General features: G+C 41.6%; 1 protein-coding gene across 2 annotated transcripts in view; it reads right to left on the reverse strand.

Annotated features, from left to right (window-relative positions):
- STAC (SH3 and cysteine rich domain) overlaps positions 1 to 14,501 on the reverse strand; it is a 196,011-nt gene that overhangs the window by 40,328 nt on the left and 141,182 nt on the right. For both annotated transcript variants that reach the window (XM_043540672.1, XM_007057225.4), the window contains exon 5: positions 1,791 to 1,891. In XM_043540672.1, coding sequence (XP_043396607.1) covers positions 1,791 to 1,891 — 101 coding nt within the window. The remainder of the gene's footprint in view (positions 1 to 1,790; positions 1,892 to 14,501) is intronic.

The following is a 14,501-nucleotide window of genomic DNA, read 5'->3' on the forward strand; positions in this document are numbered from 1 at the left end:
GCTTTGCTCAGCTGTTCTTTCCAGGAATCATCCTTACAGGATGCAATGATGCTCCATAGCCTGGACTACAGCCCATTGGTTGCAGTAGCCTTCAGGATGGCTTAATCCTTCCTCTCCCATGCAGGAGTATTTGGCCAGTGAATGTATATAGTGATGGATCTATTAGCAATGCCCCCATCCTGCCCTGCTCTAATGTCAAATCCCTCTGCTGCCATGTACATAGCCTATTAGAGCACAGTCTGCAGTGCACAAAGGGGATAGTCTGCCCGTGCCCGACCACTCCCTGTGGGTCCTATGCACTTACAGGTCGAAGGAGCAGGATTTGGGCCTATGTAGCAAAAGATTTCAAACAAAATAATCACATAGCCTTCAGATATTCTTTCTAGGGAGATACGGTATAACAGCCAGAGCCATGCCGCTTTTTTAGCACAGTTCATAATGAATGAAGCACTTTGTTAACTCAGTATTTACCATATCTTGAGATAAGACATTCTCAGCCTAAGGCTCAGGAATTCACTAGCCGGCAACATGGCTGTTACCATGGCCATAGTTTTGATTAGTTATAGCTCATAGCTAATCAATGCTACCTGCATTTGGCTACCTTGTGTTTCCGCACTAATCTACGCTACATACAGGCTCACGTCACAACAAGAAGTGTGGAAGCCTCACAATTGGGTGACTTCATTTAACAGTGGCATTTCCAAATTGCCAGTAAAGAAATGTTTAGGGAGGATGTGTATAGCTACAATATCCAGATGGGTAAAGTTGCAGGGAGTTAATCCCGCTGCTATCGTGCTTCCATATAAAGACACAAATGGCGAAGGAATGATGGGGTTGACAGTTGTGATGCCTGTGGGGAACTGATGCTAGTGATTTACAGCCTTACTTTCCCAACTACAGGTGAAATTCTGAGCGCTCGTAGGCCTGTAAAACTCCTGACTTAAACTGAGTTGTGCCTGCTTCTGACAGTTCTGAATTTGGCCTTTTTTCGTTTGCTCCTGTATAAAAACTAAAGCACCACCAACACAGCTTTAGCTGGCAATGTGTATAATGACACACTCCCCTCTCCTGAAGTCTGAAACAATTAATATGAACTAAATATTCAGCTTACACCAGACCAGCAATTAAATTCTTTAGTACCCGTCTATCCTTAAGACTCAGCTTTCTGCACCAGAAAGTCCCAGGCTGTGACTACAATTCCGATTAAAACACATTCTGTTTTACCTCATGTGTAACTTCCATTCATATTAATAGGAACTACTGTACAAACACATGGAGAGCGCAGGCCCTGCAAGACTATGGGTGGATTTCCTAGCCCCTTTCAAATCAATGACAAAACTTTGATTGACTTCAGAAGGGCCGGGGCTTCAACCTATTTGTTCCTAACTTGTGTCTGGTGTAAAGCTTTGATTTCCCTCTTTAGCCCTCAAAACTAATGTGTGTGAAATATCTGCAACAAAACTCGAAATGTCTGAGATGCAAGCATTTGCTCATTGAGTTGCAGAGATCCGTACTATATAGCATATTCAATTAAAAATAACTAATATTTCGATTAATTTGACCCATGTGTAACCATATACCCACATCCCTACAACAGTACAGAAACTGTACGTGTTTTCTCAGCTCTCGAGTCATAATTGCCATAGTCTAAATGAAAGGAACTTGATTCCAGATTAGCCAATGGGCTGCATTCAGGAGTTAATTGCTAACAGGGCAGTGTTTAGAGAGCTAATGGATCAAATGGGAGCTGTGTAGCATTCTGTTCAATTTGTACCGAGCAGCTTGCTTACCAGTTTGCCCATGCAACGCTGTTGTCCAATACTGTCTGTGCACTTGTGGTGGATGCTCATCTTACAAGCCTTGCAGCGCAGTCCATGTTTAGCATTTGTCCCTGTCAAATGCACAGAGATAATTTAGTTAAACAAAATCAATACTTTCCATGCATTTAACAAGTGACCTAAATGCATCACAGAGAAGGTCAGTTTCAGTTTTGTAGGTATTGGTAATAGCCGTTTTCCCCCATCCTTATTTGTGTACAAACTCCCTTTGGCTTTTCTAGGTTTCTCCTGTTTAGGATAGTCTCTCCCAGGCTTCTCCCTGTTTTCCAGGATAATACTGACCTTGGTTATGAACTGGATTATTCTTTGGTTTACCATGATTCCTGTCCATGACCTCATAACCCCATAAATGCTATCACACCGGCCAAATCCAGGAACCTAGCGCCCAGACCTAAGAGCAGTGAGGGACTAAGCCCCAGGCTATAGGAGCCACTCCACGGAGGCTGCTTTAGTCTAGTGGCTGAAGTTAGGTTTTGTGTCCCAAATGTGCCTCCAAAGAAGTGATGGGCGGTTGTTTGAAGATCCACAAAAGGATGGATCCTATGGCGTGTCCTGGTCAGATTCCAGGGCACCGAGCCAGGCCCCCACCTGTCTCTGCCCGCTGTAGAAAGAAGCTACCTCCCTGTGTCTTCGCGCAGTTGCTGGGTACATTTGTTGTCACTAGTCTCCTGAGGCATGCAGAGATTTTTCTCTCCATGTGTTTTCTGAGGTGCAAGACTCCCCAAGGGGATGGGGGGACAATGAGGCCATGGCCCCGGCCCTCCTGCGCACTAGGACAACAGTGCTTGTTGGACATACCGTGGTGAGTATGCAGCACCACTGAAGGAGCAGAGCAGCAGGCGCACTTCGCTTGCATGCAGGGGAACTCCCGGGGGGAAATTTTGCCTTCCTGGCACAGTACTGGGTTCAACTCTGCACGGCCTGCAACATGGAGAAGCACCTAATGACACGAGTGAGCCCACTGACTGCAGGGCAGGAAACATCCCTCTTGTTTATATATTCACTCACATCCATAAACTGTACTTAAGAATTCAATGTGAATCAACAGTTTAATTTTTAGGAAAGTATAGAAGAACTGCAAAAATTTGCTCTGGGCTGAAACTTTGCTTTTCTGGGCCCATGCAGATAATTTTTGTTTTAATGGAATGAATACATTGGACTCCTGCTCATTGTTATCTACTCCGATACACAGACTGTTGTGTGCAAGAGTTGGATTTATTTGCAGGCTGAGCACAGCAGAAAAGCTCTGAGCTCTTCATCCCATGAAGTGAGCTGTAGCTCACGAAAGCTTATGCTCAAATAAATTTGTTAGTCTCTAAGGTGCCACAAGTACTCCTTTTCTTTTTGCGAATACAGACTAACACGGCTGCTACTCTAAAACCTCACATAGTGTGGGAGATATTAGAGCCTAATGGAAGGGAAGAATTGCATAAAGCCATAACAGAGAAAAACGATCGCTATTTGGATTGAATTTTCAAAAAGACATAAAGGGAACTGAGTTGCTAACTTACAAGTCAATGGAAGTTGGTTACCTAACTCCCTTAGGCGCATTTGAAATGCCCACTCCCTAAATGGAACAAATTCACATGAGGGCACATTTCTGCCAGGGAAGCATAGGTCCAGAAACAACAGGATTATTTAGAAGGCATTTGTATGAGCTAGCAGGTTCTTGTGCTTTGAAAAGAGTAAAGAGGACTGAACATATTAAAGATGAATTTGTCATAGGCATCTTAGATAGGCAACTTTTCCATAAACAGCAGTTAGGTCTTTAACCTCGCACTTATAAGAGCAGTGAGATGAGCTATGGGACAGTATGATCAGGCCGGGAAAGATTAAAATCCACGATCACAAAGCTTGTCATTATGATTTGTCATTATTATCGGCTGAGCTTAGTATGGTTATTTGGTGGGTTAGAAAACATTTCTGCTTTTGAAAGTATGCATGTGGAGATTGGTTATTGGGCTAGTTAAACTGGCGTACAAGCCGCTGTAATAAAACCTGAGTGATTGTGATTTCCATTGGCCAGACGACTTAACCCAATGAGGTACTGCTGCTGAAGGAAGTACGGCTGGAAAGGATGTCATTAAGTAGATGACAAAATATTAGCCTCCCCAGAAGTTACTTTCAGGTTCAGTCCTTTCTGAAATGTCAGGTGTCAAGATGGTGATGCTGGGTACCAGATATAACCACAGGCAGATCTGGGAATTTTATGGAGTGTGCAAGCGATCAAATGGGCCAGCCATTTCAATACTGGTCATGTCTTAATGTTATGGACCAAATTCTTCCCTGGATCACATACTGTATCTCCACTGGAGTTGAATAAGGCTGAAGTGAATAGGACTGCACAGGGCGTGGGTCAGGATAGAATTAGGTCCAACGTAATGTCTGACAGGGAGGGCATTTTCTGGCATTTGGAGACTGACTAGAGAAGCTGAGGGCTGCAGTTAAACGGCTAGGTAATGCCCAATCCTGAGAGTTATTTTTATTTAAATCATATAGGAAAAAAATCCTTTTTCCCGTGCAGTTCTTTTTTTGAGTACTGTTTGCGTGACTATGGATTTTTTTTTTAAATTTACACATTGGCCCCATTTCAATCACACATGTACAAACCAGTTTTGACTTCCAGCTTGTTTTACTGAGAACAGAATGTCTCCTTTTCGAAAAGTGAATGACTGGTGTAATCAATACAAAAACAGGACTTTGTCCTCACTATTCTTTTAGATTTATTGGGGTGGAATAAAAATTTGAAAATGACAAGCTATTGCACTTGCAAGGAATAACTACCATGCATATTTGATACAGTGTCTACACTGGGTCTGATTTTTCTTTCACTTACATTGGTATAAAACCAGAATCTCTCTACTTATGCCTGATTTTCACCAACGTGACAGGAGAATCAGCCCCCTCGTCTTTATTTTTCATTTGAGTTGCACTGCTAGTCCAGTCATTTTAATATTAATGTTTATTTGAATGTTGGTATTTTAAATGTTTTTCTGATAAAAGCCTCTTAATAAAATATGTGATCTTAGACATCTATTGCTCTTATATATAATTATACACCTAAAAGATGTGCTAAATACATGCACTGTATCTACATACACTCTTTTCAAAACCAGAAGCATTTTCTCTTCTGGAACACACATCTGTGAGCATTGCCTGCAATCAACTCAACAGAACAAATTATAGAAGGGCAAGCACTTTATATTTTTATTAGTGAGCGTCATTTGTCAGCGATAGGTATGTACGTAACAACTTGAAAGAGAGGTAAGTTTATTTCAGGTGCACACTGGCATATAAGAGAATCTGTAAATTAAAACGGAATATCTTTTAGCCACTCAAAACTTCAGTTTCTATTTTGCTGTCTTTTCTAACTGCACAATTTATTGCGTGAACTAAGCAACCCGGGAACAATTTTGCATGTGTCTACCAGGCTTCCTTTGTGCAATAGCCAATGGATTTAGGAAAGAAGAGTTTACTTGTGTCTAAATGACATTTCATTGCCATAGCTCAGTCTTTGAAGATGGAATTGCTGTATCATACATTTGACCCAGAATAAAGCCTTCTGCTCTGGTTTCTCATCAGTCATGTTCCAAATCCAATTTGGTCTTGAAACCCCGCCCAAAATATTCACACTTGTGTAGCCAAAATTAAGTCCATATTTAGACACCCAAATAAGTAGCCTTTCGAAAGCACTGAACAACCAGTTTCCAGTTAGCTCAACAGAATCACATTACATTTTATAAAGGTGTAAACGAGAGCAGAGTTTGGCTCTTTTGGTCAAATTTTACTCTTATGCTTATGCAATCCCATTGACTTCGGTGTTACAGAGTGTAAGTGGCAGGGCAGATTTTGGAACACTGTTTGGTAGACTGCAATGTAAAAGAAAAAGGTTATGGACCAAATTTCGACGTCAGCTACACTACATACATTTGGAGTAGCTCCATTCATTTCAGTGGAGTTACTCTGAATTTACACCTGTGTACCCATATTATGTCTAAAGAAATGCCATTGGGTATAAATGGTGCGTTTCAATGTTAATTGTAGCTAATAGGATCTGCCTATCTAAATCCCCCAGACATCAAGAGGAGACTATGGATCTATCTCAGCAGAAACCTCTTTACTTCTAGTGCTAGAAGGCAGGTAATGACAGTATGACTGGAAAACAGTGTACAAGAAAGTGTTTGTATATTTGAAGCAGTCTCTGCACTGAGGACTGTGCTTTGTATATTTTAACTCTGCGGAGCCAATGGAAAGATGATGATGATGTAGAACCAATTCTTAAGGAAAGATAAAGGATGCGTACACCAGTTTCCTTTGGAGGTTTTCCTAAAATCTTCTGGGAGGCTGCAGTAAACAAATTACTAACGACAACCTGTTTGGTTCCTGGAGATGATTTTTCCTTGCAATGACTTGCTTCTCTTGGCAAGGCTCTTGTGTTTGATGAGAGAAGAATCAGGCTTATTGTGAGCAGGCTCTGGGCAAGCATTTCCATATGGCTGTGTCATTGTGCACCTCACACCTGAACACCAATATCTGTGTGAATTCAGTTCTGGGTCCTTCCAGAATGGTGACTGCTAATGTTATCAGACAATACCAGATTCGGATGTACTTTTATGATGTAGCCTAGCTCACATTCAGCTACAATATGACCTAAGTCAGATGTTGTACCCAGATTTTCTGATGTGAGAGGCTCGTGTGCAACCTTTTGACCACATTACTCTTTGTTTGTCTTTAGGACTCTTTTGGAGCATAATTTTCGTTTTATCCTGACAAGATTACATTTTGCAGATTTCCTGGGCACAATTTGCACCAGCAAAACTGGCATGCACATTTTCATATTGCAGTTCAATTGCAGATGCAAATCAGCCAAGTAGAGGGGCACGTGCTCTGATTTGTAATTTAATTTGCAGGTTGAAAACTGCAATTTCAAATTTGGTGGCCATAATCCACACACTCAGAAAGGGAGAGCCTGCATCTCATTCTTTGAAAGAAAATTACCCCCGTGACGCTTTCTTGGGGTGCCCAGAACATTAAGTCACTGTGTAACCCCTCTGCCTCAGCGAGTGAAAGATTTGCCAGTGCTAAACTAAGTGTCAGGGAGCTGTCACCCCTCTGGCAGATATCTCAGACAAACTTCTCTGGACAGAATTGGTTACAAATAAAACAAAAGTATGACCTGCTTCTAACAAATGAAACATAAAACTTTAGCAACCTACAATCGTTTGGCTAAAGCAGTTCTCTTACCCTTAAAGTTTTTCTGTAGAGCTTACTGATTTTCAGTCAAATTAGGATCCAGATTTTCATGATTCCCCCATGCCCTACCAGGTGTCTCCTCAGCAAGTGGATAACAAAATGTCTTTTCACTTTGCCTTATATTTCCACAAAACTCATTGTTTTCATCCCAGAGACAAGACAACCCCTGTGGCCTTTGGTTTCCTATGCGGATTTCAACCTGTTTTCCTGTTGACTTAATATGCAATGAGAGCTTCCTTTGTGTTGGCGTATGGGCTTACTTTGCATCAGAGATTTAGGAAGATCAACATTCCTATGTCTGGGAAAAACTTGTTGATCAACGCTGCCTGGTTATGTGATTTAAACATATTTTTAGTGCATACTTACAACTTCTTGCATGACTTCCCTACATACATCCCGCAATGCTTATGAAGACCAGTGTGATATAAGCTTTTATTTGATACCTTACTTCACATTCTTTATAGATGAGATCACTGGTCTTTCTAGTTCAGCCTCCTGCAGTGCCTAACCTGGAGCTTCAAAGAAAGATAAATTGCATTCCCACCCCATGATGTTCCTGTCCAATTGTACAATGCTGTATGTGGAGGAAAGCAGTTCTCCTTATCCCCCATGCCGGCCGTTTTATGTCCTTCATTCATTCTGTATACACTCTTAGAACCATTCTCATGGCTCGTGTGTCAGAAATGACTCAGGTTCATGATTCCATCCCTTGAAGAATGAGCAAGGTTCGTCTAGTTCCTCAGCCCTGGGAAAGCTTAAGCGCGCACACACACACATAACTCACAGAGCTTTAGTCAGCTGATTAGTTCACAGCGAGAGTGATTGCAAGTTGCAGTGGGGGAGGTTTAGGTTGGATATTAGGAAAAACTTTTTCACTAGGAGGGTGGTGAAACACTGGAATGCGTTACCTAGGGAGGTGGTAGAATCTCCTTCCTTGGAAGTTTTTAAGGTCAGGCTTGACAAAGCCCTGGCTGGGATGATTTGATTGGGGATTGGTCCTGCTTTGAGCAGGGGGTTGGACTAGATGACCTCCTGAGGTCCCTTCCAACCCTGATATTCTATGATTCTATGAAATGCTCAGCATACCAATTTCTGCCTTTAGCTACATCCCTGCAGCTTCAGTGAAATCACTGGTGCCCAGTGTATAGTTAAACTTTCCCCCCCCACTTCCTGTTCTGCATAAACAGACCACAGACTCTAGCAGCTGACTAACACATCACTTAGGGTCAGGTTCTCTCTTACTTTCGTGCAGAAGCACAGGGTCTCCTCTCTCTTCATACACTTCCAGGCACTCAACTCACCCCAAAGGGGGTGCAAACTAGGTGGAGCCATGGTGCCTCTCTACCAAGCTGGCTCAGCTTGCCAGGGGAAATCAGATTGTGCCATCCTATTCCTAAAGGGATTGTCCCCTCAACGGCACAATTTGACCCCACAATGGGTACACAGGTTAAAGGAATTGCAATCAAATCTAGTTTTTATCTCTTCCTTACTATGTTGACTAATTGAAGGTTAGAGGGATATTTTCACCTGTCTCCCACAGCTCACGTGGATGTGTTTGAAATGAAAGACTCCATCTGAATGCTTGATCCCATTAGAACGAACTTTCTGAACAGAAAGGGAAGAGGTGAATATTATCCTTCTACATTCATATCTGAAATGGCCACCTCATGCCCTAGAAGATGCTGCTCCCAACAAAAGTGGAAAAGGCCTACATGTGAGTCTGGCCATCTCTCTGTTGGCTTCCTTCTGTCCCTGAGCTCAAAATAGCTGACAGTCTGATTCCATCCTACTATTCATCCCCATCAGCAGATGTTCCACTAAACCAGACTTAAAGCACAGCTGGAAGTAATCACTGTAAAGTGCTAAATAAAATGTTCTTACCAGTCAGGATCGTGACAGTAACTTCCATATAGGAATGATCAGCAATGTAGTAACTACTGCCCTTGCAATTAGATGTCAAATACTTCAGGCAACTTCAAATACAGACATACTGATCTGAGTTTCTAGAGACAGCAATAATACAACTAACCATCTTGTTGGCCTATTTACTATTACATTACAAAAGCTACATTAAAATAATGTTATTAAGGTTGCAAAGTAAAGCACGTGAAAGTTAGGAAATGCCAGGTTTAAGGTTGTCTGTGCAGCCTTAATTCAGCCTCCTATTACATATGCATTATGATACAGTCTTTAATTAAATGATCACATATTACTTTTTCCACATTAAGTGTATAGGATGGACAGTGCTCTCTGAATAGATAGCTCTTCAATATTTCTTTTCATCTTCATCACTCAATATGTAATCCCACACATTATTTATGACACATTATCCAAAACTTACTCTTCAGATAGGCTTATTAATTTCTTCCTGGGCTTTCCTCCAGTGCACTCATCATGTTATCTTAGTATTTTAGAAATATTAGTGAATTTCACAACACCCCTGTGAGGTAAAGTGGTATTATTCCTATGACACACATGGAGAACTGAGGCAGATTACAGCCAAAATGTCAGAAAAGTCAACTAATTTCAGGGGCCCAATTTGAGAATACTAGGGCCTGATTTTTCAGAGGGGTCCAACCAACAAGTCTCCATGCACTACAAAACCTGGATTCATTCCCAGAGCACTGCTCCATAGCTCTTGCTTTCCCCAGCTCCTAGCTGTCTCACAATGTATGAAATACTGCATCCCTGCAATGTCATTTTGCTGAGGGGAATGAAAGAAACAATCATAGACTGTTGTATTCCATGTGACTGTTCTGATGAAAACAACACATGGAATTCCATGTCAGAGTTCCAAGTAGCTTTTAATGCATGGTTTCCGGTCTGACAGTCACTTTCCTCAAACTCCAGCGACCGCATCTACAAGCTTGGGCCTGGAAGGATGTAGTTAGTAAGTTTTTTAAGAAGCAGGTAAAGTTTATAATGCCTTGGTAGAAGTACTCCAGAGCTGGAATTTTTAGCACCCATGACAGAAGCCAGAACTGAATTGAAAAGAGCACAGCTCCTGTTTAAACACCTGAGTAGGTGGCCAGATCTTCACAAGAGCTCAGCAGATTGGGTGCTGAGACCAGATCCTCAGATGTATTTAGGTGCTTAACTCCCATTGATTCTATGAGAGTTAGAAGCCTAAAGATCTTTAAGGGCCTGGGCTTGCGTCATTTTGAAAATCTGGCCATAGGTGTTACAACTAGAGATGCTGCAGCATTTGTTTTAATCCTTATTTAGAAAACTAGATGGGAAGAGAACATCTAACCATAGCTGCGTATCAAGGTTGGGAGAAGAGGCGATATTTGATCAGTCCTAGATCTCTGGCCCGGGCCTCTCTCTCAGTCTCTTCTATATGCAACATATGGACAAACACTGTGCTGCAGGGAAATAATCTGCATCCCAGAGGATGAAAATACATGTAATCAAAGAACCCCATCCCGCCATCGTTTGCTCAGTCAGTAAACTCATGAACAGAGCTATCCACAACAGGGTAGGTTGGCTTTTTGTAGCTGTTGTTTTAAGATTGTTATCAGCTTGAGAGCCACTGAGAAAGAGCAAAAGTTTTCCAACCTGAAGAAAGTCAAAAACAAAACATACAATCTAGTATTTGGGAATACCTGGGTTATAAATGGCTATTTGAAGGTAAATATATTATGTGTTGGGTGAGGGTGTGTGAGAGATAGAGAGAGAATTCACTGAGAGTTATTTGGTACAGGAGAATCAGGACCTTGATCAGTTAGGAGAGACGCTAGGAGGTTTTCCCCTTTGAACTGGGACCAGGTCTGTGAAAAAGAGCCAAGCTTCAGCACAAATATAACTACGCTATCACATACTGAAACATACAACTCATTTTCAGAAGAAACCGAGCACACGCCGCTGCTCTGTGTGAATCTACTGTGCTCATGTGCACACGGGGACTCTACAGCATGCACTGAGCTTCAAATGTGGTCGGCTGCTTTCACTGCTTCAGAGGAGGAGTAGTTCCTGTCATTCCTTTCTAATAAAATGGACTTGAAATCTGCCTGGAGGGCAACTCAAGCCAGAAATGCCACTTACCTCTCTGCAGCCATTTGTTCTGCTCAGTAAACAAATGCATGGTAATGAATCTTGAACATCATGCCGATTTGACAGCAATATAAAGAGCGGTGGCTCTAGTTGTCAGGCACTTTACTTTGAGGGCTGATACAGGACGTTTAGCTCTATGACCTTGTGTAATCACATTTTTTCCTTATCTCAGTAAGAATGGAAGATGCTCTTGGATATCTAAAGAAAATAGATCTTGGGCCAAATTTGGCCTTGTTTTAACTAAATCAGCTTCTGTGGAGATATGCTAGGGTTGAATTTAGCCCCCTGTGCATAGTATTTATTCAATAACTGATCAAGGCAGCACTGTGATATCCAGGCCCTGCATTCCAAAGATGTGCCCTAAACTGGAAACATTTGGTGCTAGTGTAGAAGAGGAAAGACAGTCTCTCCTTCCCCATCTGCTCAAGAAATATGCAAAGCACTCCCTGGGGGAAAATGCAATCCATTTAAAGGCCTTGCTTAATTCATTGCCCCAGCCCCCATTTAGCTTGAATCTGTCCCTGGGTTGATTAAAAACTCTTTGGCTGAAATATTGGGTGAAGGCTGGAAGTAGCCACCATTCCACAATATTTTCTGAGGCCGGCTAGCACAGTTTAGATTCAACAGGACACACACCTTTGCAATGTGGTAGACGTATGTTAGTGGAAGATAATAATTTAGAGATGCTCCCTCATAAGGGTCAGCATTACGAACACAGGAATTTAGAGATATGCCCTGGAAGTTGGGGTTGAGAACACAGTGGAGCTGTGCATAGCGGTTCACCACAGAAGCTCTCCAGTTTGTTTTATTAAAAGTTTTATTCCTTTCTCCTGCACAGTTTTTGTTGTTTAATGAACCCCAAGATTATTACATGGTGTCAGACGTGCTGAATGAGACGGAAACTGCAGTCATTTCGAAGTTAACGCCTGTGTTTGCAACTGAAAGCAGAGGCACCGGGAACATGTGGAGCAGCAGTCAGAGAAGAACAAAAGCTTTTGTATGTATTGTATGAGCACAATAGTAGCTTGACTAGCTTACGAAGGGAAAAAAAGCCAAAAATGGCTGTGTTGCAACCTCCATCCAGTCTGCAATTGTCAGGCAATGCTGCAGAGGACTGGAAAAAATTCAGACAGAGATTTGAATTGTATTTAGCAGTCATAGGGTCAGAGGAGAAAAATGATAAAGTGAAATAATCAATCTTTTTGCCTGTTGTTGGGAAGGAAGTATTGGCTATTTATAGCAATTTTAAGTTTGAAGAAGGTGAAAGCATGAAGTTAAGTAAAACGCTGACTAAATTTGAGGAACATTGCATGCCAAAAAGGAATGAGACCTTTGAGAGGCACAAATCTTTTACACGCGTGCAAAAAAACTGATGTCACCATAGAGCAATATGTCACAGAATTAAGGAAAGTCAGTAAATTGGTTAGTCTCTAAGGTGCCACAAGTACTCCTTTTCTTTTTGCGAATACAGACTAACACGGCCGCTACTCTGAAACCTGTCAGTAAAACCTGTGACTTCGGTGAGCAGACAGTCTCTAGTTAGAGAGAGAGTCATTTGTGGCATTAAAGACAATGTGTTAAGAGAGACAGTACTCCCTGAAGGAGATTTAACTTTAGAAAGAGCTCTCCAGATATGCAGGGCAGCAAAAACTGCGAATATGCAAGTCAAAGAGCTGAATTCATCAGAAGGGGTTATCCATGTATTGAGCACAAAAGAATATAGCCAGAATAGGTAAAATCAAAAAGTGCAACCACTCAGTACAAAAACCACTGCAAGGGGGAAGACTGAATGTGGAAGGTGTGGACCACAGGGTGGTCCCAAACAGTGTGTGAAAAATAAACATTTTGCAAAATGCTGCAGATCCCAAATGCAGAAAAGATAAATGCATTCAGTTGAAGACAACCTGGTTGAGGAGTTTTTCATAGACACACTGGGATCAAGCAGTCCTGATGAGAGGGACTGGATACTACCCATGAAACTGAATGAAACAATTATTCCACTGAAACTGGACAGAGGAGCTCGGGTTAATATTCTATCTGAATAAAATTATGAGAAACTGAAAATAAGACCAAAACTGGGAACAACAAAAATAAAAGTAACTGGTTATTCTGGAACAAATATACTAGTCCAGGAGAGGTACATTGCTAGCATCAACCATAAAAACACCATGTACGACTCCTGTTCATTATAGTGCCAAAGGAGGTGACACCAATTTTAGGCCTTGGTGCATGTGAAAAACTCAATCTGGTAAACAGGTGCTCTCACTACAAGGCCATACTGAACCTGGCTATGAAGCACTCATTCAGGAGTACCATGATCTGTTTCAAGGGTTGGATTGCTTGCAGGGTGAACATACAATCCAGATAAACAAACAGGTCCCTCTAGTTATCCACCCATGTAGAAAGGTGCCATTTGTACTCCATAGCAAACTCAAGGCTGAGCTTGCCAGGATGGAAGCGATGCAAGTAATACAAAAAATTGAGGAGCCAACGGAATGGGTGAGCTCCCTAGTCATTGTGGAGAAAATTAACGGCCAGCTACACATGCTGAGAGCCAGGAGACCTCAACAAGTCTAAAAAAAGAGAACATTTCAAACTACCAACCAGAGAAGAGGTTATGGCTCAATTTGCAAATGATCAATATTTCAGTAAATTGAGTAAATATCCTCAGGTTTTTGGCAGCTAAAATTAACTGAAGAAAGCTCACAACTATGCACATTTAATACCCTATTTGGAAGATACAGATTCTTACACTTACCCTTTGGCATAGATTTAGCACCTGAAGTGTACCACAAATCCCTACATATGATCTGTGAACATATTACTGGTGTTGACACCTCAATGGATAACTTCATCATCTGGGGCTCAATGAAAAAGGAGCGTGAGAGTAGATGTCTGGAAGTTTTGGATGCAACTAGAGATGCAAACCTCAAACTAAATAGTGAGAAATGGGTGTTAGGGTTTACAGACTGGCTTTTGTTGGGGACATTATTTCCAACTAAGGTGTAAAACCTGGTAAGAGGAAGAGTTTAGCCATTGAAATGATGCCACCTCCCCAGTCAAAGAAAGATGTTCAGTGGTTTCTGGGAATGGTTAATTATCTTGCAAAATTCATACCCAATCTATCTACCAAAGCAGAAGCTTTGAGAATAATTTTAGAGAATAAAAATGAATGGTATTGGGGTGCAGAACAAGAGGAATCATGGAAAGGCTTAAAACAACAACTGATACGAGAACCAGTGCTGAAGTTCTATGCACCAAGAAGGCTTATTAAAATTTCAGCAAATGTTTCACGGTCTGGGTTAGGTGCAGTGATTTTACAGAAGCATGAAGATTCTTGGCAACCAGTGGCATATG

This window comes from Chelonia mydas, chromosome 2, assembly GCF_015237465.2.
Source record: "Chelonia mydas isolate rCheMyd1 chromosome 2, rCheMyd1.pri.v2, whole genome shotgun sequence".
NCBI lineage: Eukaryota > Metazoa > Chordata > Testudines > Cheloniidae > Chelonia > Chelonia mydas.